General features: G+C 38.0%; 1 protein-coding gene across 2 annotated transcripts in view; it reads right to left on the reverse strand.

Moving 5' to 3' along the window:
* Nucleotides 1-24572, reverse strand: part of Cad89D (cadherin 89D) — a 77610-nt gene that overhangs the window by 15608 nt on the left and 37430 nt on the right. For both annotated transcript variants that reach the window (XM_071687568.1, XM_071687567.1), the window contains exons 8-19: nt 20363-20494; nt 19597-19818; nt 17896-18060; nt 16222-17307; nt 15636-15871; nt 14861-15024; nt 12906-13102; nt 11896-11985; nt 5188-5334; nt 4671-4781; nt 3062-4486; nt 266-463 (exon numbers count right to left, since the gene is read on the reverse strand). In XM_071687568.1, the coding sequence (XP_071543669.1) occupies nt 266-463; nt 3062-4486; nt 4671-4781; nt 5188-5334; nt 11896-11985; nt 12906-13102; nt 14861-15024; nt 15636-15871; nt 16222-17307; nt 17896-18060; nt 19597-19818; nt 20363-20494 (4173 nt within the window). The remainder of the gene's footprint in view (nt 1-265; nt 464-3061; nt 4487-4670; nt 4782-5187; nt 5335-11895; nt 11986-12905; nt 13103-14860; nt 15025-15635; nt 15872-16221; nt 17308-17895; nt 18061-19596; nt 19819-20362; nt 20495-24572) is intronic.

Below are 24572 nucleotides of genomic sequence, written 5' to 3' on the forward strand. Positions count from 1 at the left end.
TAATTCTTTGGTGAGTTATACAAAGAAGAAAACTTAAAAATATTCTAGCATACAAGATCTAACATTACTACTACAACCAAATGACAATCAATATACAAGTAAAGGAAATAATAATCTGAAGATAAATTACAATGAATCTTTAGGCAAAAAGTCAGTCCCAGTATTTAGCATAAGTTCAAAGTAGATCTTTCCACAAATATCCAGATTACGTTGTTTGCAATCTCTAGTTTTTAGTTGGTTTAATCATATCTATGCTGTCATGTACCTTAAAGTGATACTTGTCCTTCATTTCCCTGTCAAGGCTGGCTATAAGATAGACTTCGCCAGAATGAGAGTCAACTGCTACTGTGCCAATCATCTGAGGGTCAGCCAGTTGGTAATGCATTCGGTGATGGGCATAGGAGCCACTTACATTTAGGTCAACCAAGAGTAGTGGTGTATTGTTGTTCTCAGTTACAAGCACCTGTAAAAATGCATATTGCTGATCAAATTTCTATTCAGCTATATATAGCTATATACATTAAATAAGGTACTTTGTCAAAGTTAACACATTTTTCATTATCAAAACAGGTTCACATAAAAGTACACTGAGCCAAAACTGCAATTCTTTTGATTCCCTCCTTTCATCATGCATGTTGTGTACACTAAATCTTATGAAAAAAATATTGGAAAAATAACAAATCTCTTTTTTTAAAACAGAATCTGAAAAATCACTGGTTAGAACTCTCTAGTAATCTTTGTGTAAAGGCTCAATATTTATAAGGAATGAGAAAAAAAAAGAAGAAAAATGGAGGTTATACCTGTGCGGTTTTTTATGGAATACAGACGGCAAAATCACATACTTAAAGTCTACTAGTCATGTTCTATGGAACACGAGCAACATGCAAGAACTTATTCATTCAGCTATCCAGATACATCTTCCTCAGAAATGCATTCACAGAACAGCCAATAAATAAATGAATGGTAAATTAGATTTGCTTCAACCCAGCAATCTCTTATCCCAGAACCTATTTCAATTTTCATCAACTTGTTAGCAATCTCATTTCCTCTCAATCAAATGTATACCTACTTTACCTCCATAAGAAAAGCAATAGCAAACTCAGGCCTTCCAGACAAATCCAATGGCTTCTATATATAAAACTAGAAGGTGTTACCAAACTTCATCTGCAAATGGTTATACTAGGAGTTAAAAGTCACCTTCAGAAAGTTCGTATCATCATCTATGGACAATGAGGAGTACAATCCTGTCAAAGACCTTTCTCTTTCAAAGTCCATTATTTCCCTACCCCTATAAAAAGAGTCCTGGTTTTATATTTATACTTATTAACCCCCTACATGAATTTGGCTTAAGCAATGCTAACTAAAATACAATGACAATAACTGAAAATATACTTTAGCAATTTGTATTTCATTCTTTATCTCAGAAGGTTACTCTGACTATCAGTACTAGATATCCAGGCATAATATTTGCTTAAAGGTACCTTTGACATCAACAGTTCTTTCTTCTCTTTCCTGGGCATGCAGGATCAATAACTTCTGAACATTTCTCTATTACCAACAAAATAAAAAACAAGAGCATTATTCAATCACATACTTATGATTAACAACAATGATTCTCTTCTCCCTGTTATCATGTTAGCATGACTAAGTACCCATCAAGAGATCAAACGAATTGAAGATTTATGGTAGAGAAAGAGTCTTGTCATTTGACCAACATGATAAGTTAGGGATTTTGGAAAATGTTGTGGCAATATTTGTGGGCCTTTAATTTTGAGATTTACAAAGGTCCTTTATTTCTAGTGAGCTTTGTGGAATGAATGGATACCACATATAAACATGTTCTGTATATCCATAAAGCTAGTCATAGAACACCTGTTTGTTTCAGAAGGTACTCCATCAGAACCCACTGCTTTGATGTTCCAGAAATTTCCCACCTACTGCCCCAATAATAAAGATCATTAGCAGGGTTCAAATACACACTTAACATCTAAACTGGGTGTACATCTAAAGTACCCTAAATCCAAAATTTACCCCCTTTTCATGAAATAGTCTTAACTGTTTGTATCATCTGCACAACTGCGAGTTTCTAGAAAGTGAATCCCCTATATGGAAACAACATCTACTACCACAAAGTTGTCTCTTTGAGATAATGTGATTTAGTACTTAGTTTTATGGGAATTTTCTTTCCCATTACTGAAATGGGTATTGCCTCTCTTTCTCTTCACTTAATTCTTCATAAAACATGCACCTTTGCACTCACTTCAGACTCATTTAGGGTTGTGACCCTTACTTTGGAAAGCCCTGCCTTACAAATACTCTTGCCTACTGCTCATGAATCTGTACCATTAAAAGGACTGCTTAAATCTGGTTTGCTTACCACATGTGACCAGCCTTGGGCCTATCTCTAAATGTACTACTCTAGAGCTTTGTGCACCATCATGTGACCATCAATAAACTCACTCCTGCCAAAAAAAATTGCTATTTGCCTAACACTAATGTGTACTTCATATTAAACATTCATCATTTAAAATGAAACGAATGACTGACTCCTCATGCAAGGGGCTTGCAGATATATGCCTAGCTCTCTGTAGTAATGAAAGCTCTCCAGCCAAATATCAAGAAGTGTTCTCTGAAACAGAAGTGCAAGATAGATGACTACCTTTATAAATGCATTCTCACTCAGTAAAATGCTTAATGTGCAATTTCTTTGCACTATTCTTTCATTCTCATTCCTTGGAACCCACAAGTTCTAATTTAACAAAAACTTTTCAGGTGAATTCTACATGCTCTTTAACACTTCACTATAACCTTTTCAGGGAAAGTACTCAGATGAAGATGGTTATGACATACAACAATGCAAGTACCTACAACTGTTTATCCCTTAAGTGAAAAAGAAATTAGTATATCAAATATAGAATTATAAAAAAACTAATGAATCCTTATCATGGAGTCCAATTTAATCATGGGTTATGGTGGTAAAATTAATTAACAGAATCACTGAGAAAGGAAATCAAAAGAAAAGCTGATTTTTAAGTCATGCAAAAAAAATAAAGCAGCTTACCCGATACTCATCACGATCAAAAAGCCTTGTAGTTAGCTCTTCTCTGACATCCACCACTGTGACCCTAAGTAATGCAGTGGCAGTGAGGGATGGAGAGCCAAGGTCCTGAGCCAGTACACTTATGTTATGTTCTGGTGAAAGCTCATAGTCTAGAGAGCCAACAGTATATATACTCCCATTTTTTGAATCAATGGCAAATTTATCCTCACCACCTTCCAATTTGTACAATAAGATACCATTTCCTGAAGAGCTAGCATCAGAGTCGTTGGCAAAAATGTTGGTTACAAATGTATTCCTGGAAGCATTTTCAGATACTAAAGCCATATAAACTGGGATAAAATTACCATGAGATGATTCAAATGAAGTGTTCATAAATGTATCTGGAGGGTAAATAACTTCCTTGTAGCCATAGAACTTGGGGCTATGGTCATTAACATCAATGATATCAATATGGACCAAGACAGAGGAAGAAAGCTGAGGATCTCCCATATCTGTTGCCATAACTGAAAATTCGTACACCTCACGCTCTTCCCGGTCCACTGACCCAGTGGCTAAGATAGTACCAGATGTTTCAATTATCCTAAATGGAAATGCCAGATCCTGAGTGGAGTTCTTGTCAAAAATTATTTGATAATGAATCTTAGCATTATTTCCCATATCCTGATCATATGCTGTGACCTTGCCCACCTCTCCCACTAGGTATTCCCCTTCAATCACTTCAAAATTGTACACAGGACGCTCAAAACGGGGTGTATGGTCATTCACATCAAATACAGCTATAGCAACTCTAATATAGCTTGATAAACCCCCACCATCTGTTGCAGACACATTTAATAAATAAAAATGATCAGGTTCCAAAATTCCAGCTACTGCAACAGAGCCAGTTTTAGCCTCAATCAAAAAATTTTTTGTTTCATGCAAAGCAGAACTATTCTTCACTTGTGGGAAGCTAAAACTAAATGACTTTTCTGATTCAATGACATAACGAATATCAGCATTAGTTTTCTTGTCTTCATCTGTGGCTGTGAGCTGTGTTACTTTACTTCCTATTGACAGTGACTCAGGAATATGAATGAGTGATCTTTCCAGGTCTGCCAAGTACTTCAGACTTGAGGTATCAGGTAATTTTCTAGAACTATTCTCTTCAACTTCCTCCCTAGCAGAGTGCAGTGGCTCCCTGTGTGTGAACCTTGGAGGATTGTCATTCACATCTTCCACTGTTATAGTGAGGTTGGCCTTGGATGTAAGGTTACCATCATCTTTAGCTACCAAAAAAAGACTGTAGACCTCCTTCACCTCCCTATCAAGAGCCTCCCCAACAAAGGTGACATGACCATTTGAAGAGTCTATGGAGAAGAGAGGTGCTGCCTCGCCCAGCAGTTGAAGGTAGTATGATGAACCTACATAACTGTCGTCATCATATACCTGTAAATGAATAAAATCTATTCTTGTCTGTTTGAACAGTAAAACATTATTGATTTATAAAAAATATATACATGATGAGTGATTTCATGAATCGATATTATATCAAGGCCAAAAACTTAAGTATTTCATCAAGGCATAGTTACAGAGCTCACTGAAACAAGTACAGCAGTAGAAAATCACTTACATTGACTGTAGGAAGGATTTTGACAAGGGTGCCAGGCAATGCATTCTCTTTAATGATGCCCTCGTAGCTCACCGCATTGAACTGGGGTGCATTGTCATTTATATCTTCCACCTGTAAAATGTGCTTGCTAAACTTCAAAGTAATGTAGAGGAAAAAAGGAACAGTTATAAGTATATGGATTAAATTTACAAGGCTTATGGTAATTACATAAATGTGAAAGAATATCCTTCAATTGAAATTAATGCAGTAAACATCATTGGACTTGATTTACTAATCTCCTCTTATTTACTCAACCTCTAAATGCTACTTAACTCATATTTTCTCTGTCTTTAATGATCTCTCTAGCTCTTTCTCTTTCATGATTATGTTGAATGTCATTCAATCTACCAATCTGCCACTTCCCAACATATTCTCACTCCCTCCTCTACTTTCCTTTACTCACTTCTGCTCTTACTATTCCTCACATTATTCACTCAATCTTGCTGTCCTTATTTCTCTAAAAGGTAGTGGCCCTCACCTGTACATGAATGTAGAATATGTCTGATGTTCTAGCGCTGACCACCACCAAGGTATGATTGTGATGTGTCTCATAATCGAGTGGTGCTACTGTGTACAGGGTTGCATCCTGCGCCAAGGCAAAATACTGGCGGGCCTCTGGACTCACCTGTTGTGATATTCTATTTATAGATATTTGGCAAAAGCATTAGCTATGATTCTGAGTAACTCCTGTGCTTGACATGATCATGTGAGTAATACAGTTTCTTTAGACTTCCATCCAATTTTTCATTTTGGACATCAAAGTTCATAATAATGATGATGGTAATATCAATGATAATAGCAATAATAATAATAAAAATAATAATAATAATAATAATAATAATAATAATAATAATAATAATAATAATATATATTTATTTATTTTCATTTATTTTGCTTTGTCGCTGTCTCCCGCATTAGCGAGGTAGTGCAAGGAAACAGACGAAAGAATGGCCCAACCCACCCACATACACATGTATATACATACATGTCCACACACGCAAATATATATACCTATACATCTCAATGTACACATATATATACACACACAGACATATACATATAAACACATGTACATAATTCATACTGTCTGCCTTTATTTATTCCCATCGCCACCTCGCCACACATGGAATAACAACCCCCTCCCCCCTCATGTGTGCCAGGTAGCACTAGGAAAAGACAACAAAGGCCCCATTCGTTCACACTCAGTCTCTAGCTGTCATGCAATAATGCACCGAAACCACTGCTTCCTTTCCACATCCAGGCCCCACAGAACTTTCCATGGTTTACCCCAGACGCTTCACATGCCCTGGTTCAATCCATTGACAGCAAGTAGACCCCGGTATACCACATCGTTCCAATTCACTCTATTCCTTGCACGCCTTTCACCCTCCTGCATGTTCAGGTCTGAGTGATCGGGGCCTGAACAATAATAATAATAGCAATCATAATAAATATCATAATAATAATGAAGGCAAGTAAGTATGAATATATACGTGTATATATGTATATGGCTATGTATGTGTATGTATATATATATATATATATATATATATATATATATATATATATATATATATATATATGTGTATATGTTGATATGTATATGTAAGTATATGTATGTGTATGGGCATGTGCGTCTATATGTGTGTTATTCAGTGGATGGGTCTTTCTTTGTCTGTTTCCTGGTGATACCTTGCTGATGCTGGAAATGGCAATCAAGTATAATAAATAAATGAATAAATGATAATAATAATAATAATAATAATAATAATAATAATAATAATAATAATAATAATAATAATAATAATAACAATAACAGCATTTATGGATCTGGAGAAGGCATATGATAGAGTTGATAGAGATGCTCTGTGGAAGGTATTAAGAATATATGGTGTGGGAGGCAAGTTGTTAAAAGCAGTGAAAAGTTTTTATCGAGGATGTAAGGCATGTGTACGTGTAGGAAGAGAGGAAAGTGATTGGTTCTCAGTGAATGTAGGTTTGTGGCAGGGGTGTGTGATGTCTCCATGGTTGTTTAATTTGTTTATGGATGGGGTTGTTAGGGAGGTGAATGCAAGAGTTTTGGAAAGAGGGGCAAGTATGAAGTCTGTTGTGGATGAGAGAGCTTGGGAAGTGAGTATGTTGTTGTTCGCTGATGATACAGCGCTGGTGGCTGATTCATGTGAGAAACTGCAGAAGCTGGTGACTGAGTTTGGTGAAGTGTGTGAAAGAAGAAAGTTAAGAGTAAATGTGAATAAGAGCAAGGTTATTAGGTACAGTAGGGTTGAGGGTCAAGTCAATTGGGAGGTAAGTTTGAATGGAGAAAAACTGGAGGAAGTAAAGTGTTTTAGATATCTGGGAGTGGATCTGGCAGCGGATGGAACCATGGAAGCGGAAGTGAATCATAGGGTGGGGGAGGGGGCGAAAATCCTGGGAGCCTTGAAGAATGTGTGGAAGTCGAGAACATTATCTCTGAAAGCAAAAATGGGTATGTTTGAAGGAATAGTGGTTCCAACAATGATGTATGGTTGCGAGGCGTGGGCTATGGATAGAGTTGTGCGCAGGAGGGTGGATGTGCTGGAAATGAGATGTTTGAGGACAATGTGTGGTGTGAGGTGGTTTGATCGAGTAAGTAATGTAAGGGTAAGAGAGATGTGTGGAAATAAAAAGAGCGTGGTTGAGAGAGCAGAAGAGGGTGTTTTGAAATGGTTTGGGCACATGGAGAGAATGAGTGAGGAAAGATTGACCAAGAGGATATACGTGTCGGAGGTGGAGGGAACAAGGAGAAGTGGGAGACCAAATTGGAGGTGGAAAGGGAGTGAAAAAAATTTTGTGTGATCGGGGCCTGAACATGCAGGAGGGTGAAAGGAGGGCAAGGAATAGAGTGAATTGGATCGATGTGGTATACCGGGGTTGACGTGCTGTCAGTGGATTGAATCAGGGCATGTGAAGCGTCTGGGGTAAACAATGGAAAGTTGTGTGGGGCCTGGATGTGGAAAGGGAGCTGTGGTTTCGGGCATTATTGCATGACAGCTAGAGACTGAGTGTGAACGAATGGGGCCTTTGTTGTCTTTTCCTAGTGCTACCTCGCACACATGAGAGGGGAGGGGGATGGTATTCCATGTGTGGCGAGGTGGCGATGGGAATGAATAAAGGCAGACAGTGTGAATTGTGTGCATGGGTATATATGTATGTGTCTGTGTGTGTATATATATGTGTACATTTAGATGTATAGGTATGTATATTTGCGTGTGTGGACGTGTATGTATATACATTGTGTATGGGGGTGGGTTGGGCCATTTCTTTTGTCTGTTTCCTTGCGCTACCTCGCAAATGCGGGAGACAGCGACAAAGCAAAAAAAAAAAGAAAAAAAATAACAATAATGATAATACTAATAATAATAATAATCTTTCATCTTTCATACTATTTGCCATTTCCCACGTTAGTGAGGCAGCATCAAGAACAGGACTGGACCTTTGAGGGAATATCCTCACCTGGCCCCCTACTCTGTTCCTTCTTTTGGAAAATTAGGAAAGAAAAAAAATTAAAAAAAATCCAAGAGGGGAGGATTTCCAGTCCCCTGCTCCCTTCCCTTTTAGTTGCCTTCTACAACACGCAGGGAATACGTGGGAAGTATTCTTTCTCCCCTATCCCCAGCCATCATCTGAAAGCTACTCTACATTGAGACACATAATGCATGTTCTAATAATAATAATAATAATATTGATAATAATAATAATAATAATGGGAAAGAAATGCTGAAAATCATTCCCTACTGTTTTATTTTTTCAAAAATAAACTGAGACGGGGGTAAGTAAGGATTTTTCCCTCTAAAGTTCAGACATCTGTTCTTGATGCTACCTTGCTAATGCAGGAAATGGCAAATATGTCTGAGAAAAAATAATAATAATCCTTGCTAACAAGGGAAATGGAAAATATATCTATTTATTTATTTTGCTTTGTCGCTGTCTCCTGCGTTTGCCAGGTAGCGCAAGGAAACAGATGAAAGAAATGGCCCAACCCACCCCCATATACATGTATATACATACACGTCCACACATGCAAATATACATACCTATACATCTCAATGTACACATATATATACACACACAGAAATATACATATATACACATGTACATAATTCATACTGTCTGCCCTTATTTATTCCCATCCCCACCTCGCCCCAAATGGAAAATATGTATGAAAAAATAATAATGATAATTATTAATGATTTTTTTTTTTTTTTTTTTTTTTTTTTTTATACTTTGTCGCTGTCTCCCGTGTTTGCGAGGTAGCGCAAGGAAACAGACGAAAGAAATGGCCCAACCCCCCCCCCCATACACATGTACATACACACGTCCACACACGCAAATATACATACCTACACAGCTTTCCATGGTTTACCCCAGACGCTTCACATGCCTTGATTCACTCCACTGACAGCACGTCAACCCCTGTATACCACATCGCTCCAATTCACTCTATTCCTTGCCCTCCTTACACCCTCCTGCATGTTCAGGCCCCGATCACACAAAATCTTTTTCACTCCATCTTTCCACCTCCAATTTGGTCTCCCTCTTCTCCTCGTTCCCTCCACCTCCGACACATATATCCTCTTGGTCAATCTTTCCTCACTCATTCTCTCCATGTGACCAAACCATTTCAAAACACCCTCTTCTGCTCTCTCAACCACGCTCTTTTTATTTCCACACATCTCTCTTACCCTTACGTTACTTACTCGATCAAACCACCTCACACCACACATTGTCCTCAAACATCTCATTTCCAGCACATCCATCCTCCTGCGCACAACTCTATCCATAGCCCACGCCTCGCAACCATACAACATTGTTGGAACCACTATTCCTTCAAACATACCCATTTTTGCTTTCCGAGATAATGTTCAAGACTTCCACACATTCTTCAAGGCTCCCAGGATTTTCACCCCTTCCCCCACCCTATGATTCACTTCCGCTTCCATGGTTCCATCCGCTGCCAGATCCACTCCCAGATATCTAAAACACTTTACTTCCTCCAGTTTTTCTCCATTCAAACTTACCTCCCAATTGACTTGACCCTCAACCCTACTGTACCTAATAACCTTGCTCTTATTCACATTTACTCTTAACTTTCTTCTTTCACACACTTTACCAAACTCAGTCACCAGCTTCTGCAGTTTCTCACATGAATCAGCCACCAGTGCTGTATCATCAGTGAACAACAACTGACTCACTTCCCAAGCTCTCTCATCCACAACAGACTTTATACTTGCCCCTCTTTCCAAAACTCTTGCATTCACCTCCCCAACAACCTCATCCATAAACAAATTAAACAACCATGGAGACATCACACACCCCTGCCACAAACCTACATTCACTGAGATCCAATCACTTTCCTCTCTTCCTACACGTACACATGCCTTACATCCTCGATAAAAACTTTTCACTGCTTCTAACAACTTGCCTCCCACACCATATATTCTTAATACCTTCCACAGAGCATCTCTATCATCTCTATCATATGCCTTCTCCAGATCCATAAATGCTACATACAAATCCATTTGCTTTTCTAAGTATTTCTCACATACATTCTTCAAAGCAAACACCTGATCCACACATCCTCTACCACTTCTGAAACCACACTGCTCTTCCCCAATCTGATGCTCTGTACATGCCTTCACCCTCTCAATCAATACCCTCCCATATAATTTACCAGGAATACTCAACAAATTTATACCTCTGTAATTTGAGCACTCACTTTTATCCCCTTTGCCTTTGTACAATGGCACTATGCACACATTCCGCCAATCCTCAGGCACCTCACCATGAGTCATACATACATTAAATAACCTTACCAACCACTCAACAAAGCAGTCACCCACTTTTTTAATATATTCCACTGCAATACCATCCAAACCTGCTGCCTTGCCGGCTTTCATTTTCCACAAAGCTTTTACTACCTCTTCTCTGTTTACCAAATCATTTTCCCTAACCCTCTCACTTTGCACACCACCTCGACCAAAACACCCTATATCTGCCACTCTATCATCAAACACATTCAACAAACCTTCAAAATACTCACTCCATCTCCTTCTCACATCACCACTACTTGTTATCACCTCCCCATTTGCACCCTTCACTGAAGTTCCCATTTGCTCCCTTGTCTTATGCACTTTATTTACCTCCTTCCAGAACATAATAATAATAATGATGATTATAATAATAATGAAAAACATACATGACACTATATTGTCAGTAAGAAGTGGAATAAATGTTGTCTTGAACAGGAGCATATGAAGAGCCTTCATCTGAAAGCTACTCTATATTGAGACATATAATGCATGTTCTATAACTCCATAAACTGTGTAGGGTAAAACTTCAGAAACCATTGCACTGTAAGATAATTCTTAAGAGTTAAACTTACTTATAGCATCAGGTGAGTGTTCACTGATATTTTTTCCTAAAATGGTACACAAAAACATTTAGTTATTAAAGATAAATCAAAGAAGCTGTCCAAGTAAACCTGAAATCTTCAACATTAGAAATTTTGACAAGGAATCTGGCTGACACCTCAGGATCAACCAGAAGCTACCTTCAACCAATTCTTTTCTCATTTGCTGTTTAGTTCAGTAACGAAAATAACAGAGCAAAACCAAACCTTTCCATAATTAAGGAAGTACACCATACAGGCTGAAAAGCAAATTTGTTGACAGGAGGGAGAATAAGGTTTCCAATGGATATAAAAAAAGAATTCTAACAACCATTAATAGTGCAGCAGCATGAATGAGAAACACCTACTTTCTTAATCTAGTTTCAACAAAAAGAGCATCATAAATCTGTACTTTGGAAATCATACTATTTTCCCTCAGCAAGTTTGACTAAAGCAGAAAGAGTTTCCATTACAAACTTTTCCATTTATGAATGAAATCAGTGCGCAGACTCTGCTGTAGGTAACTGCAGACAACACTTTTGCTCATATCTTTTATGATACGTCCCAAATGATCATTTCTTTCTTACTTTCTCTTCTGGAGGTAGAAGTTCTCTACTCTAATATCTACCTTCAGTCACATCTATGCCTTATGCAAATATGATGAATATGGTGGGCTTACATCTATTTAGGCCTGCCTCCTAAAGCTTTCTACTGCAATTCTTTATACATATTGTTACTATCTTAAACTGACCAACTTACCAATTCAAATTGTGGGTCAGGAGCTATCCTAGCTCCAATAGCTCTTAGGGCTGCCAATAAATCTCCTACCACACCACCAGCTAGGTTTTCCTGCAAGCATAAACAAGTTGTATTCTTCATGTAATCAGTATGCAAAATTTTCAAAGAAAGCTCATTTTATGGCTGCAAATATCACAAGAAATCTCCCAAACTCATTTCCCATGGCTTCAACTACTTCCAGAATCAAGGTTTCATCAGATTTACAAGACATTAATTTTCTACACCAGTTCCTATGTTCTAAAGAAGGTTAGGAGACACTGCATTTAGTGCATAAAATATTAAATCTTTTCTTGGCTTCTAAGATACTTTAATATAATCTGCATTCTGTAATACTTAACCAATTATTCAGTCATTACTCTGTCTCCATTCTCTCTACAGTGCTGTTCGAGATGAAAATGACTATACATACTGTCTGCATTCTAACTGCCTTGGAAACATTTTCCATTCTTTTCTGTTGTTCCTTACTACTTGCCTTGTTCTCATTACTTTAATGATCATTCTTTCAATTTTCATCTATGTTCTCTGCAATATAAAAACTGTAGAACCAAAGAATATCTATACTTTTTTCAGTTTATTGGTACAAATTCTAAGGATGCAACAAAAGACCTGCACTGTCAGAACTAAAGCTGATTTCCATAAAATAATGTCTGAGCAGAACTATCATGATAAAAAAGTTTGGGTCTTGAGATGAATGGTTATATTAATGCTTGGGGATGACTATGTGTTCTAAACAAGGGATATAAGTGAACCTGTGACTGATGAAGTCCTGGTCATCTGGTCAAGTCTTTGTAGATGTCCAGATAAATGAAAATTACAAAAACATCTCAATTATAATACTGTACAGACAGATAATTTACTAGTATGTTATGTGTTTTGGAAAGTGGGAAAAGACTCAGTACTTGGAAAAATAGCATTAATTTGATATCAAAAAACTAGTGCTGTTACAGGGACAAACAAACACACTTCCCTACCTGAATGGTAAAATGAATGATTGTGTTACGCCTAGAGGTGGGTCTTGGGGGCGGTGCTACATGGATGGTTAGGTTGGTGGCCAAGGATAGTGTACCATCTGTCACCACTGCCTCAAATTCATAGGTGGGTTGAGAGTATTGCTGAAGCGGGGACATCACAGAAACAATGCCTGATGACTCCTCAATTGCAAATGGTACTGAAGATAAAAGTTTCAATTTGATATAATTCAATCTATATTTTTCATACATGTTTGCCATTTCCTACATTAGCAAGGTAGTGCCAGGAACAAAGAAATGGACTCATTCACTCACATGTATTCTCTAAATGTCATGTATAATTAGTGATTATGAAAAACTTCAGCATACATTATCCTTTAAAGGGAAAACAAACATGATCACCAGCCTGAGTTCTGAACTCAATTAAAAAAATCCTTGAACCAGGATGACAAAGAATTGAAAATACAAAAATATCCATCTGTTTTACGTAAGTTATTCTACTGTGTTACCGTCAGGATGTCAAAAGCAAATCCCATTTTTTCTAAACACTAAAGTTACTCTACTTTTTAGCACATTAATTGTAAAGTACTAACTTTAACTGTCCTTTAGCTTTACCTCTGATCACAACATGCATCTCAAATTCCGCCCCATTACAATCTTGGCAATACTTACAATCTCATTTCAGCTACATGTTTATACAAACCTTAACAATCTACCTAGTATTCTTTTACTGTTTACTTAAAATTCTATATCTTAATTTCTTCTTTCCTCAATAAGTTAACTCTCCTACAAAATGTCAATTTTGTAAATAAAAACAGACATCCTAATATTACATACATAAGAAAATGGCACCACATCATCCATAATCCTCACAATAACTGTGTTTTCACATTCTTAATTCTCACTTCAATTTGCCAGGTTCAACAACCTATGACATTCATTTCTGCAGTTATGATTTTTATCTATACCTATTTGCCTCTCCTGCTTTAGCAAGGCTTCAGAGAAATGAGCATCCCTACTCTTTTACCACCATTTAGGGCTGCAAATGGGAGCCCCAGTTCTACAAAACCAATTCCTGAAAAAATCCTTGGTGACTAATGCATTAGCTTCAGAACAGATCCTACAATAGGACCTCAAGTACACCATTGGGTGACTTTTTGAAAAAATATTGGAACCATTTTCCAGGCATGCTTACAGCAACGTAGAATGAATAATTCACAATACAGTATTTCATTTGATGTCTCTAACTCATATTCATCTAGCCACATAAAATGATAATGGTGTACAATAGCACACCAAGAACAAAATGGGAAAGAGTTGGTAGATAAGGTAAATACATATCTTCAGTCCTGGGATATGTATGTAACCATATATATGTACTCAGTGAAATAAATGGTTTTGATATGGGAGTTTGCTTTCCTTCTAAAACATCCTTAGCAGAAAGTTGTTTATGAAATGAATCCCACTTACACTGCCAACCTCCTGAACTTGTTAAAAACAAGCACTAGATTTCAAAATCTCTCAGAATATATTATGGTCACCTGGATAAAGACTCAATAATCTAGCTTCACTTCATAAGACATGAGAGCAGTGAAATGCTTGCACCTTTGATATTTGAATCAGTGACTATTCTAGAAACAACCTGAAATGTATATGGCACCAAGGGCCTGAAATGGTTTTGTCATCTACTGGCAGGTACTGGCAAAATAAGGTTTTGTTCATCAACTTTTCACATGGAGATAACTAATATCTAGTTCTTTGTAGTAGTACTGTTGCCAGTTATTTGTTCTTTTTCTGTAAATCATCACCTAATCTGTGTCCAAAACAAATCTTCATGAGAGTTTTCAGGACAGATGCCCTCGTCTCACCGATAGGCTTAGAAAATAATTTAAAAACTATAGCAGTATGATCAAACACAAAAATTTCAATAACAAGATTTATGTGGAATTTAAACTCACCTCCTTCGGTATAAGAATGGAACATATCAAACATGAGTTCTGGCCCAGGGAGATCCACTACACGGACCTGGCCAACGCTGGTGCCTACTGGAGCATCGCCACCAACCCACAACTCAAATGGTGCTCCCATAAACCTTGGCTCCCAGGAGTGTGTGGCTTTTACACTGAGAGGGAGAAAAAAATATTGCATGTACAAAAAAAAGGTAGAAAACCAAAGGGGAAAGATGGTGGAAAGAGTATACAATATAATGAAAAATAGGAAGGATAAGGGGAACATCTTGAAATATGGGTTATGAGTCTGAAATATTCTCCTTTCAACCTAAACAGGGTAAATCTTGAAATTCCTTTCCACAGTTCACTTTGGAAGACAGTTTTTTAATTAGAAAAATGTAAGTGGAAAAGTCCACAAAGCCAACAATGATTGCTCTACCACATATGACCAAATACTGACAGCCAGAACACAACAAGAGTCAGTATTGACCCAAAACATGACAAGAGATGCTAGCAGCATGCTTCACACCTTCTCTTCCCATAAAACAACATTCTGTCTACTTGGTGCACACAGGACGCACCTGCTGTAACTTTGTCAATGGTAAACCAACACAGATTTACTCAGTAAATATTCCAAATGATGTGTGAGTTTTTGACAGAGTGAAGAAATGGTTAGCTCCCAAAGTATCTATGTAAAATTCTTTATGTGTTATTGTTCTGAGACAGCATGAAAAAAGGCATACACAACACAGAAAGATACAATGGAAACTTTAGTCACACTTACTCAATGGTAACTACAGCAAGTGATGTCCTCGTCTCTGATGGATTAGATGGCGAATCAAAGGCCTCCACGAACACTGTGACCTGACCTGGAGGCAACTTGGAGACCAACATAAGAATGCCTTGAACTTCATCCACAGTAACAGCCTCCCTCAGGGTGTCCCTTGTTGTGTTTCCTGGAGCCTGGATCTTGTACATGACCCTACCATTGTCTCCTTCATCTATATCCTCTGCAAGAACCTGCCATATGAAACATTTTTTTAAATGAATGATAAGAAATTATTAAATGTAAATATTTCCCCATATTCATCCTTCACCTAACACAAAGTGACTCTTTTTCATTTCTGAGATCTTGCTAATATAAAAAAAAATCTTTTTTTTGTATTTTTCTACTCAACTAACCTTAGACAATTTTCTGTCCTAGTGGGTGGTAAACATCATGGCAAGAAAGGTTAACTTTGTCCAAGGTCTTTGTGACAGTGACAGAAGCCCTAAACACACTAAGAAAATAACTGGCAACCCTACCTAACCATAAGTTTTCTTACATTATGCCATCCCTATATAATGACAGTACTACAAAATATACTAACTGATCCTATAATGTGTCCTTCTTGTGTATCTTCTGTGATTGTAAACTGATACTGGTTTGATGGATGGAACACTGGATTGTTGTCATTTGCATCTAGTAACTTCAGCTCAATCTTGGCACATGATATAGATTCAAAATTTGAAAATGAATTGGCCATCTGTGACCCATCATTCAATGCTCCAACTTTCGCATTAATATTTGTCGATTCATTTCGTTGAACTTGTTCATATGTTTCCCTCTTTAAGCGGCTATTTGCAACTTGTCCATTATACACAATCCCAGGCCTTGCTTGTTCCTCTACTGTTCTCATGTCTGCTTCTTCATAAGTATCTTTGATAGAAGAAACTGTTGATGAACCTGCTGGAGGTGATGGTGATGTATATGGGGATGAATGTGATCTTTCTGTTTTGTTATTTTGTGACCATGTATCTCCTTCTTCCACAAATTTCTTTTCTGTGTTTGGATTTGAATGTCCTTTTGCTGGATCTCTCTTTTGCTGGTGTTGCTTTTCTGAAATTTCTGTTGTTTTACTTGTTGAATTATTGTCATATTGTGCCTCTTTCTCAACATTCTCTTTGGCTGTTCTTGTTCCTGTGTATGTAGCAAGACTCTGCCTTCCATATCTAAAATGCAAAGGAATTAAGGAAGAGCTGTGTTCAGCAACTGGGGTATGAGCAGTTTGTGCCACGCGCCTCCACAGAGGTACAGTGACCCTAATAGAAGAATTCTGTTGTCCTTTTGTTGGTGTTAAAGTTTCAAAAGAAGGAAGCTTAGTAGTTACTACATCCCAGTCATCAGTCATGAATTCTTCAGATACTTTTGTCACTCTTTCCTCATCTTCTAGACCACCAAGAAACTTACTCTTTCCCTCATTATCAACTCTTGATGATTGCTTAACAATGCTAGAATCAGTGACAAACTTGACAAGGGGTGTAATTTGGTTGGCACACACTTGAAGGTTAATGACCGGAGATTCCTCCCGGTCCAGCATATTGTGATTAGCTACTGTTAACCAGCCAGAGAGTGGATTGACTGCCAAAGCTCCACCTCCACCAACAACATGGTAGTTGAAAGCTCCATTCAAGCCCTGAAAAGAATAACCATAACTTCAAAGGGAATATGGACAGAGAATGTCTCGACTATGATTTAGATATTGCTTAAAAAAAAGACTAGTGGCATAGAATCTACTTATTCAGGAAACTATTTTCTGACTACATCCAATTTACCAAGGTAGTTTTTATAGGACCATCAAGGGATAGAGCTATCATAAAATGTTAAGGCAGGTTTCCATAAACTAATGTATAAATGGAAGTGAGTGCCCTTACTTGCAAGAAAGTGTGTACATGCCTGAACAACATTAATATTCCACAGGCATAATCTTAAAACACTCTTTAATTCTGTATACTCATAAATGATTACTGAACAGATAGTAAATTATTGGTGATGTACACCTAAATTACATAGTGGAACATGACATATGATGAATATTTAATGAAAAAGAGTCCACAAACGTACTTATCTTGTATATACACCTGTTACAGGAGGAAAATAGATGGGACAGAAGAGAAGAAAAAATGTGGAAATAAAATATGTATAATATTTCATTAATGGCTTACTAGGTTAAGAAATGTATTTAAGCAATGGTTTAAAACAGCCAAGCTTTTCTGTACTCTACCTCATCTGGATCAGTTGCTGATACTTGCACAACACTAAAACCTGATGGCAGATTTTCCACAATTGAAATGGCATAGACATCGTGGGTGAATTGTGGTAAATTGTCATTCACATCCTCAACCATCACCTCTATCACAGAGGAACCAACACGCCGAGAATTGTCCACCTAGAAAATAAAAATCAGTTTTGGGTTCAAAAACAAATTTCTGTGCATGTCAAAATTAATGTGAAAGGCTTATAAAAAGGAGTGCTGATTAGATGGGGCAGTGAGACTCCATTAATCCATCACAGGATCAGCTACAAACAACTACAAAGGTAAACAGTCATTACATCATTATGTCCCAACAATGTTTATGACCTGAACACCAACTTACAACCACATAGGTAATGAACACAAAAGCCAGAGCTGTAGGCATCCCATAATGCATTGGCTAGGTGAGAGGTGCATGTGCCCTCCAAGCCTTTGCTGAGACCAAACATAAACATGACTTAGCAGCAACTAAAGGACATACACTAATAACAAAGATCACTCTGTACCTTGGACTACATGCCACTTCCTTAACTGATCCAGATAAAATGATCTGGACTATAATAAATAATGGAATAGGGCCCAACATTGGCTTACTAGTCAGATGAAGTATAACTGAACAGATAATAGACTGCTCCATTTACCAAGTTGCACATCATAGGATAATCAGTCTCATACTTAAAAAAAAATTAGCAATTAAGGTCAATCTGCCTATACAGCATATAGCAATACCAGCAAACAAAACTAGTGGACATTGTCATTTGGTCATCTTTATCAACTTACATTAAAAAGTAAAACATGGTTCCTGTTTTAAGAAAAGTAACACAAGGTTCCTCTTGCAAGAAAGTCAAGAAATTGGGTTATACAGTGTATTAACATCATCAATAGCAATATTTCATGAGCAAATACTACCATATAATCAGTCATAAATTACCTTAGCTTCAGATGTATTTAGGTCTACAACACCATTTACACAAGAAGACTCTGATCTTATAAAGGGAAACCATTCCAATAAAATAAAAAACTACAGTAAATATACCAAAAGAATGGAATTACTAAAAAAGTATGCAACATTACACTAAAGTATTAAACAATATGTTTATTACAATGAAATTTTACCTACCTCCATGAGGTGGATCAGGTGCATACAGGCAACCCATTTTTGAGGAATTGATTTTGTGCAACTGGGTTCTCAGCCTATAAGGTGGCAAAGGGCAGGTATACCACATTTCCTGAGATACAGTTGGTACCCTTGCCATCCTTAATGATGTAATTCTACACCAGCAAAATGAGTACATGACTAATGCAAAGCTTACCCTTGTTTAACACTGAAGATATTCATATTTCTATACCATTACACAACATGTGCCTATAATCAATCCATTAAAATCTCCACAGCACATTTTCATGGTAAAGGAGATAAACATGCATTATGCAGCAAATATCAAGGGAATCATGCAGGAATTCATGACAAATAATTTCACATGATAAAGAAGCCGAAAATCAAGTGTAAATAATTTAAGTAATATAATTCTATCAAGATTTGATGATATCAATTGTAACAAGAAGCACTTAAAAACATGATGTGATCTTATCCCTGTTTGATCCTATTCAGAATATGTTAATAAGATCAAAATGCCACTGAGCCCAACAAAGGCTATTTTATTAACTGACCTGTTCTGCCCTAACATGTAATGTCAGCATGTTGTCTGTTAGATTTTCCCTGTCAAGGTGTTTGCTGAGGAAGAGTTGACCAGTGTCAGGGTCGAGGGTGAAATGATCAGCTGCAGGTGACTCAACTAAGGTGTAATGAAGGGTTGTGTTTTGTCCAACATCACCATCCTTGGCATTAAGGTCACTTGGAGACACAAGCACTTCTTCATGGATACTCAGTCCCTATAATGAAAAATACAATTTTGAAAGTTACTATATATGTATTATATTCATCTCTTATGTTATAGGTAAAATGGTATACCCATGAAATTATGGAGAGACTTATCCATCCTTAGTTCTGTCATCTAATCCAATGATGTAACTCACCAAACTACTAGTTACTTCTCAGATTTAAATCTTGCTGTCATAAGCTATAGGCCAACTGGCTCTTCAGTTAGACATTTGTCGCTTGAGTGCTCAAACTTACTTTCTAAAACGGGCAATCATGCACACAAACTTTTAATTAAAGGTCAGATCAGTAGCCCTTAATGAAGGGATGAAGTCAGTACTATTTACCTTTGTTCAAAGCTTGCCTTTAAATATTCCTAATGGCCAACTGAAAAAAAATATATGTGTTCATGCCCAACATCAGAGCTAACAATGCTTAATCAGGTATATATGGGTATTTTCACTTGGATGAATTAGAGGCATATCTTTAAACAGTACATTTGGTAATGCAAAATTTTCAATATTTTCATCCAGTCTGCTTCAATGTTGTTCAACTTACCATGTCAGGTCCAGGATGCTCTGCCACTTTTGCTGAGTAGTGGCTATACGAGAAAACAGGAGGGAGATCATCTGCATCCAACACAATCACACTAATGGTACTTGTTGAACTGAGGGATGGTTTACCCATGTCCTGGAAAAAAGATCACATTACAGCCCCAAAACAACTCTCTGATTACTGTGTATACTTCTTTGTACTGTACACCTGACAGAAATGTATATTTCCAGATGGTTCAATGAATTCTTAAATGATCAATACAATGAGTCTTGTCTTGGCAGGTTGTCTGAATCTATAACAAATTTCCTAATAATTAAGGTAGCCCACTTTATAGCTGTTTCCATCAAAATATGAAATCATTTATTTATTTTGCATTGTCGCTGTCTCCTGCGCCTGCGAGGTAGCGCAAGGAAACAGACGAAAGAAATGGCCCAACCCACCCCCACACACATGCACACACACACACGTCCACACACGCAAACATACACACCCACACATCCCAACGTACACACATATATACACACACAGACACACACATATACACACATGCACACAATTCACACTGTCTGCCCCTACTCACCCCCATCGCCACCCCGCCACATACGGAATAACATCCCCCTCCCCCCTCATGTGCGCGAGGCAGCGCCAGGAAAAGACAACAAAGGCCCCATTCGCGCACACTCAGTCTCCAGCTGTCATGCAATAATGCCCGAAACCACAGCTCCCTTTCTACATCCAGGCCACACAGAACTTTCCATGGTTTACCCCAGACGCTTCACATGCCCTGATTCAATCCATTGACAGCACGTCGACCCCGGTATACCACATCGATCCAATTCACTCTATTCCTTGCCTGCCTTTCACCCTTCTGCATGTTCAGGCCCCGATCACTCAAAATCTTTTTCACTCCATCTTTCCACCTCCAATTTGGTCTCCCACTTCTCTTCGTTCCCTCCACCTCCGACACATATATCCTCTTGGTCAATCTTTCCTCACTCATTCTCTCCATGTGCCCAAACCATTTCAAAACACCCTCTTCTGCTCTCTCAACCACGCTCTTTTTATTTCCACACATCTCTCTTACCCTTACATTACTTACTCGATCAAACCACCTCACACCAAATATTGTCCTCAAACATCTCATTTCCAGCACATCCACCCTCCTGCGCACAACTCTATCCATAGCCCACGCCCCACAACCATATAACATTGTTGGAACCACTATTCCTTCAAACATACCCATTTTTGCTTTCCGAGATAATGTTCTCGACTTCCAAACATTCTTCAAGGCTCCCAGGATTTTCGCCCCCTCCCCCACCCTATGATCTACTTCCACTTGCATGGTTCCATCCGCTGCCAGATACACTCCCAGATATCTAAAACACTTTACTTCCTCCAGTTTTTCTCCATTCAAACTTACCTCCCAAATGACTTGATCCTCAACCCTATTGTACCTAATAACCTTGCTCTTATTCACATTTACTCTTAACTTTCTTCTTTCACACACTTTACCAAACTCAGTCACCAGCTTCTGCAGTTTCTCATATGAATCAGCCACCAGCACTGTATCATCAGCGAACAACAACTGACTCACTTCCCAAGCTCTCTCATCCCCAACAGACTGCATACTTGCCCCTTTCCAAAACTCTTGCATTCACCTCCCTAACAACCCCATCCATAAACAAATTAAACAACCATGGAGACATCACACACCCCTGCCGCATACCTACATTCACTGAGAACCAATCACTTTCCCCTCTTCCTACACGTACACATGCCTTACATCCTCGATAAAAACTTTTCACTGTTTCTAACAACTTGCCTCCCACACCATATATTCTTAGTACCTTCCACAGAGCATCTCTATCAACTCTATCATATGCCTTCTCCAGATCCATAAATGCTACATACAAATCCATTTGCTTTTCTAAGTATTTCTCACATACATTCTTCAAAGCAATTCTCAACCACTTCTGAAATCATCATGAAATCATTACAACATTTATTATGACAAATGACAGGAAATGTTGCTGGCAATCGATATAATACCAAAGATAAGCCACACCAACGGGCCTTTCTCACAATCCTTTGTTCATAGTATCATATTGGTTCACGCTAAAACTATTTGGATACTTTTTTTTCCGTATGCACAATAAGTGGATCTTCTGATATCATGAATACCATCTGAGTATATAAGCATATCATTTTGGGATGATATTTGTCATTACATCTGTTGTTGCCTTTATTAATTCTATATGAAAAACTTATAACTTTAATTAGTTTCTAAATTCCTGACTATTTCCTAAAAATACTAAGCTAATCAAACTGGTGATGGGAGTGAATAATGGACAACCAAGAGACAAGCCATCATGGTAAGTACCCCTTCCTCTGTTAAACTGTAACCTAATCCCTTAGGAGATTTTTCAAAGGAGTAACATAAATTTAACACAAAAAAAAACTTGAGATGTGATGTAGAAAATTTCTAAGAATTAGACACTGCCATATTTTGAAATTCCAATTCTAGGTGGACAAATTTGACTTCATGCAATCCTGTGCCAAAATCAGGTACTATCAATACTAACTCATTGGTCTCTAAACACAACTGTTGGACATTCTTCAAATAAATATTCATCCTTCTTTTTTTTCCATAACTGATCGCCGTTTCTCGCGTTCGCGAGGTGGCACCAGGAACAGACGAAGAAAGGGTGCATCCGCTCACATCCATTCTTTAGCTGTCATTTGTAGTGCACCGAAGCCACGTTTCTCTATCCACAACCAGACCCCACAGACCTTTCATTGTTTACCCCAAACACCTTACATGCCCTGGTTCAGTCCACTGACAGCACGTCGACCGTTGTATACCACATCGTTCCAATTCAATCTATCCCGGAGCACACCTTTCAACCACGTGCATGTTCAGGCTCCAATTGCTCCAAACCTTCTTCAGTCCATTCCTCCATCTCCAATTTGGTCTCCCTGTTCTCCTTGTTCCCTCTACTTCTGACAAGTACATCCTCTTTGTCGTCCTTTTGTTTCCCATTATCTCTATTTGTCCCAACCATTTCAGCACACCCTCTTCAGCTCTCTCAACCACAAACTTTTAATTACATCTTTGGGCCCGCATCATAATCAAGAAATCTGACCAGGATGATGGAGCCCCTTTCAGACATCTTGAAATAGCTGTCTTTACTGCCTATCCGGAGCACCAGCTCCACTTTGGAGTTGGCAGTGTTGGTTTGGTAGACATAGGACATTTATACTTTCTATTGCCTACCCAAAAAAATTGTCAAAGCTGTATAAAGACCAATAAAACAGACTAAGGAAAGGAATACCGTATATGCCCATGTAACTGCCGAGTTTTTGAGACAATTTTCTAGTCTAGAATTGGGAAGTCGATTCTTTCACAAACAACATTTCCAGTAGGTTGAAAAGGATGGCCTCAATATCATTCAAATGTCTGCATAGAATATATAATAAAGAACGGAAGAACAGAGAATTTTGACACTCGGACTTATTCACAAAACCACCACCATGATTCGTAGTCCTTTCGTTACATTAGCCAAGGTTTAAGCTACCCTAAAATGACCTTACTACTAGTCCTTCATGAGACAATAAGAAACCTCAATTGACATCAAAGAAATTGAGAAAAAGTTTGGTGATCTATTTAGCGGTTCATAAAGGTAAACATGAAAACGTAGTTATTCATTAGCAGTGTTGCGGATTTTGTCTTATGTTCCATGGAAGACAAGTAGTGAGGTGTTCTGCTAATAGGTGGTGTTGGTGCCAGTGGAGGTACCGTAAATATGTTAATCAGATGGCTTTTGATTTGAGGCGATGCATCGCGGATATACCATATGATCAGCATCAACAGATACTAACTGTAATTCACAACTTATTCAAGTGTGCGTGATGACTGATGCATGAGTGAACATGTAGCGGAATATACGAGTAATATGGTGAGTGAAGTGGTCACAGTAGTGTTTACAAAACATAACCAACGTTTAACAACGAGAGCTTACTCATAATCTTACCGTAGCGTTAATGAAACATTATGTTTATTTGAGATATTAACGGAGTACTGTACTTTAAGGAAAAAGCAGGTCCATGGCCGGTGAGGAAGCAGTGTTCCCCTAGGTCTTGGGGTAGCGAAGGTAATGCCTCCTGCCTACTCCACCAGTCACAACTCTACTCTCTTACCTTACCTATTTCCCTA

The sequence above is a fragment of the Panulirus ornatus genome, chromosome 43, assembly GCF_036320965.1.
Source record: "Panulirus ornatus isolate Po-2019 chromosome 43, ASM3632096v1, whole genome shotgun sequence".
NCBI classification, from domain to species: Eukaryota; Metazoa; Arthropoda; class Malacostraca; order Decapoda; family Palinuridae; genus Panulirus; species Panulirus ornatus.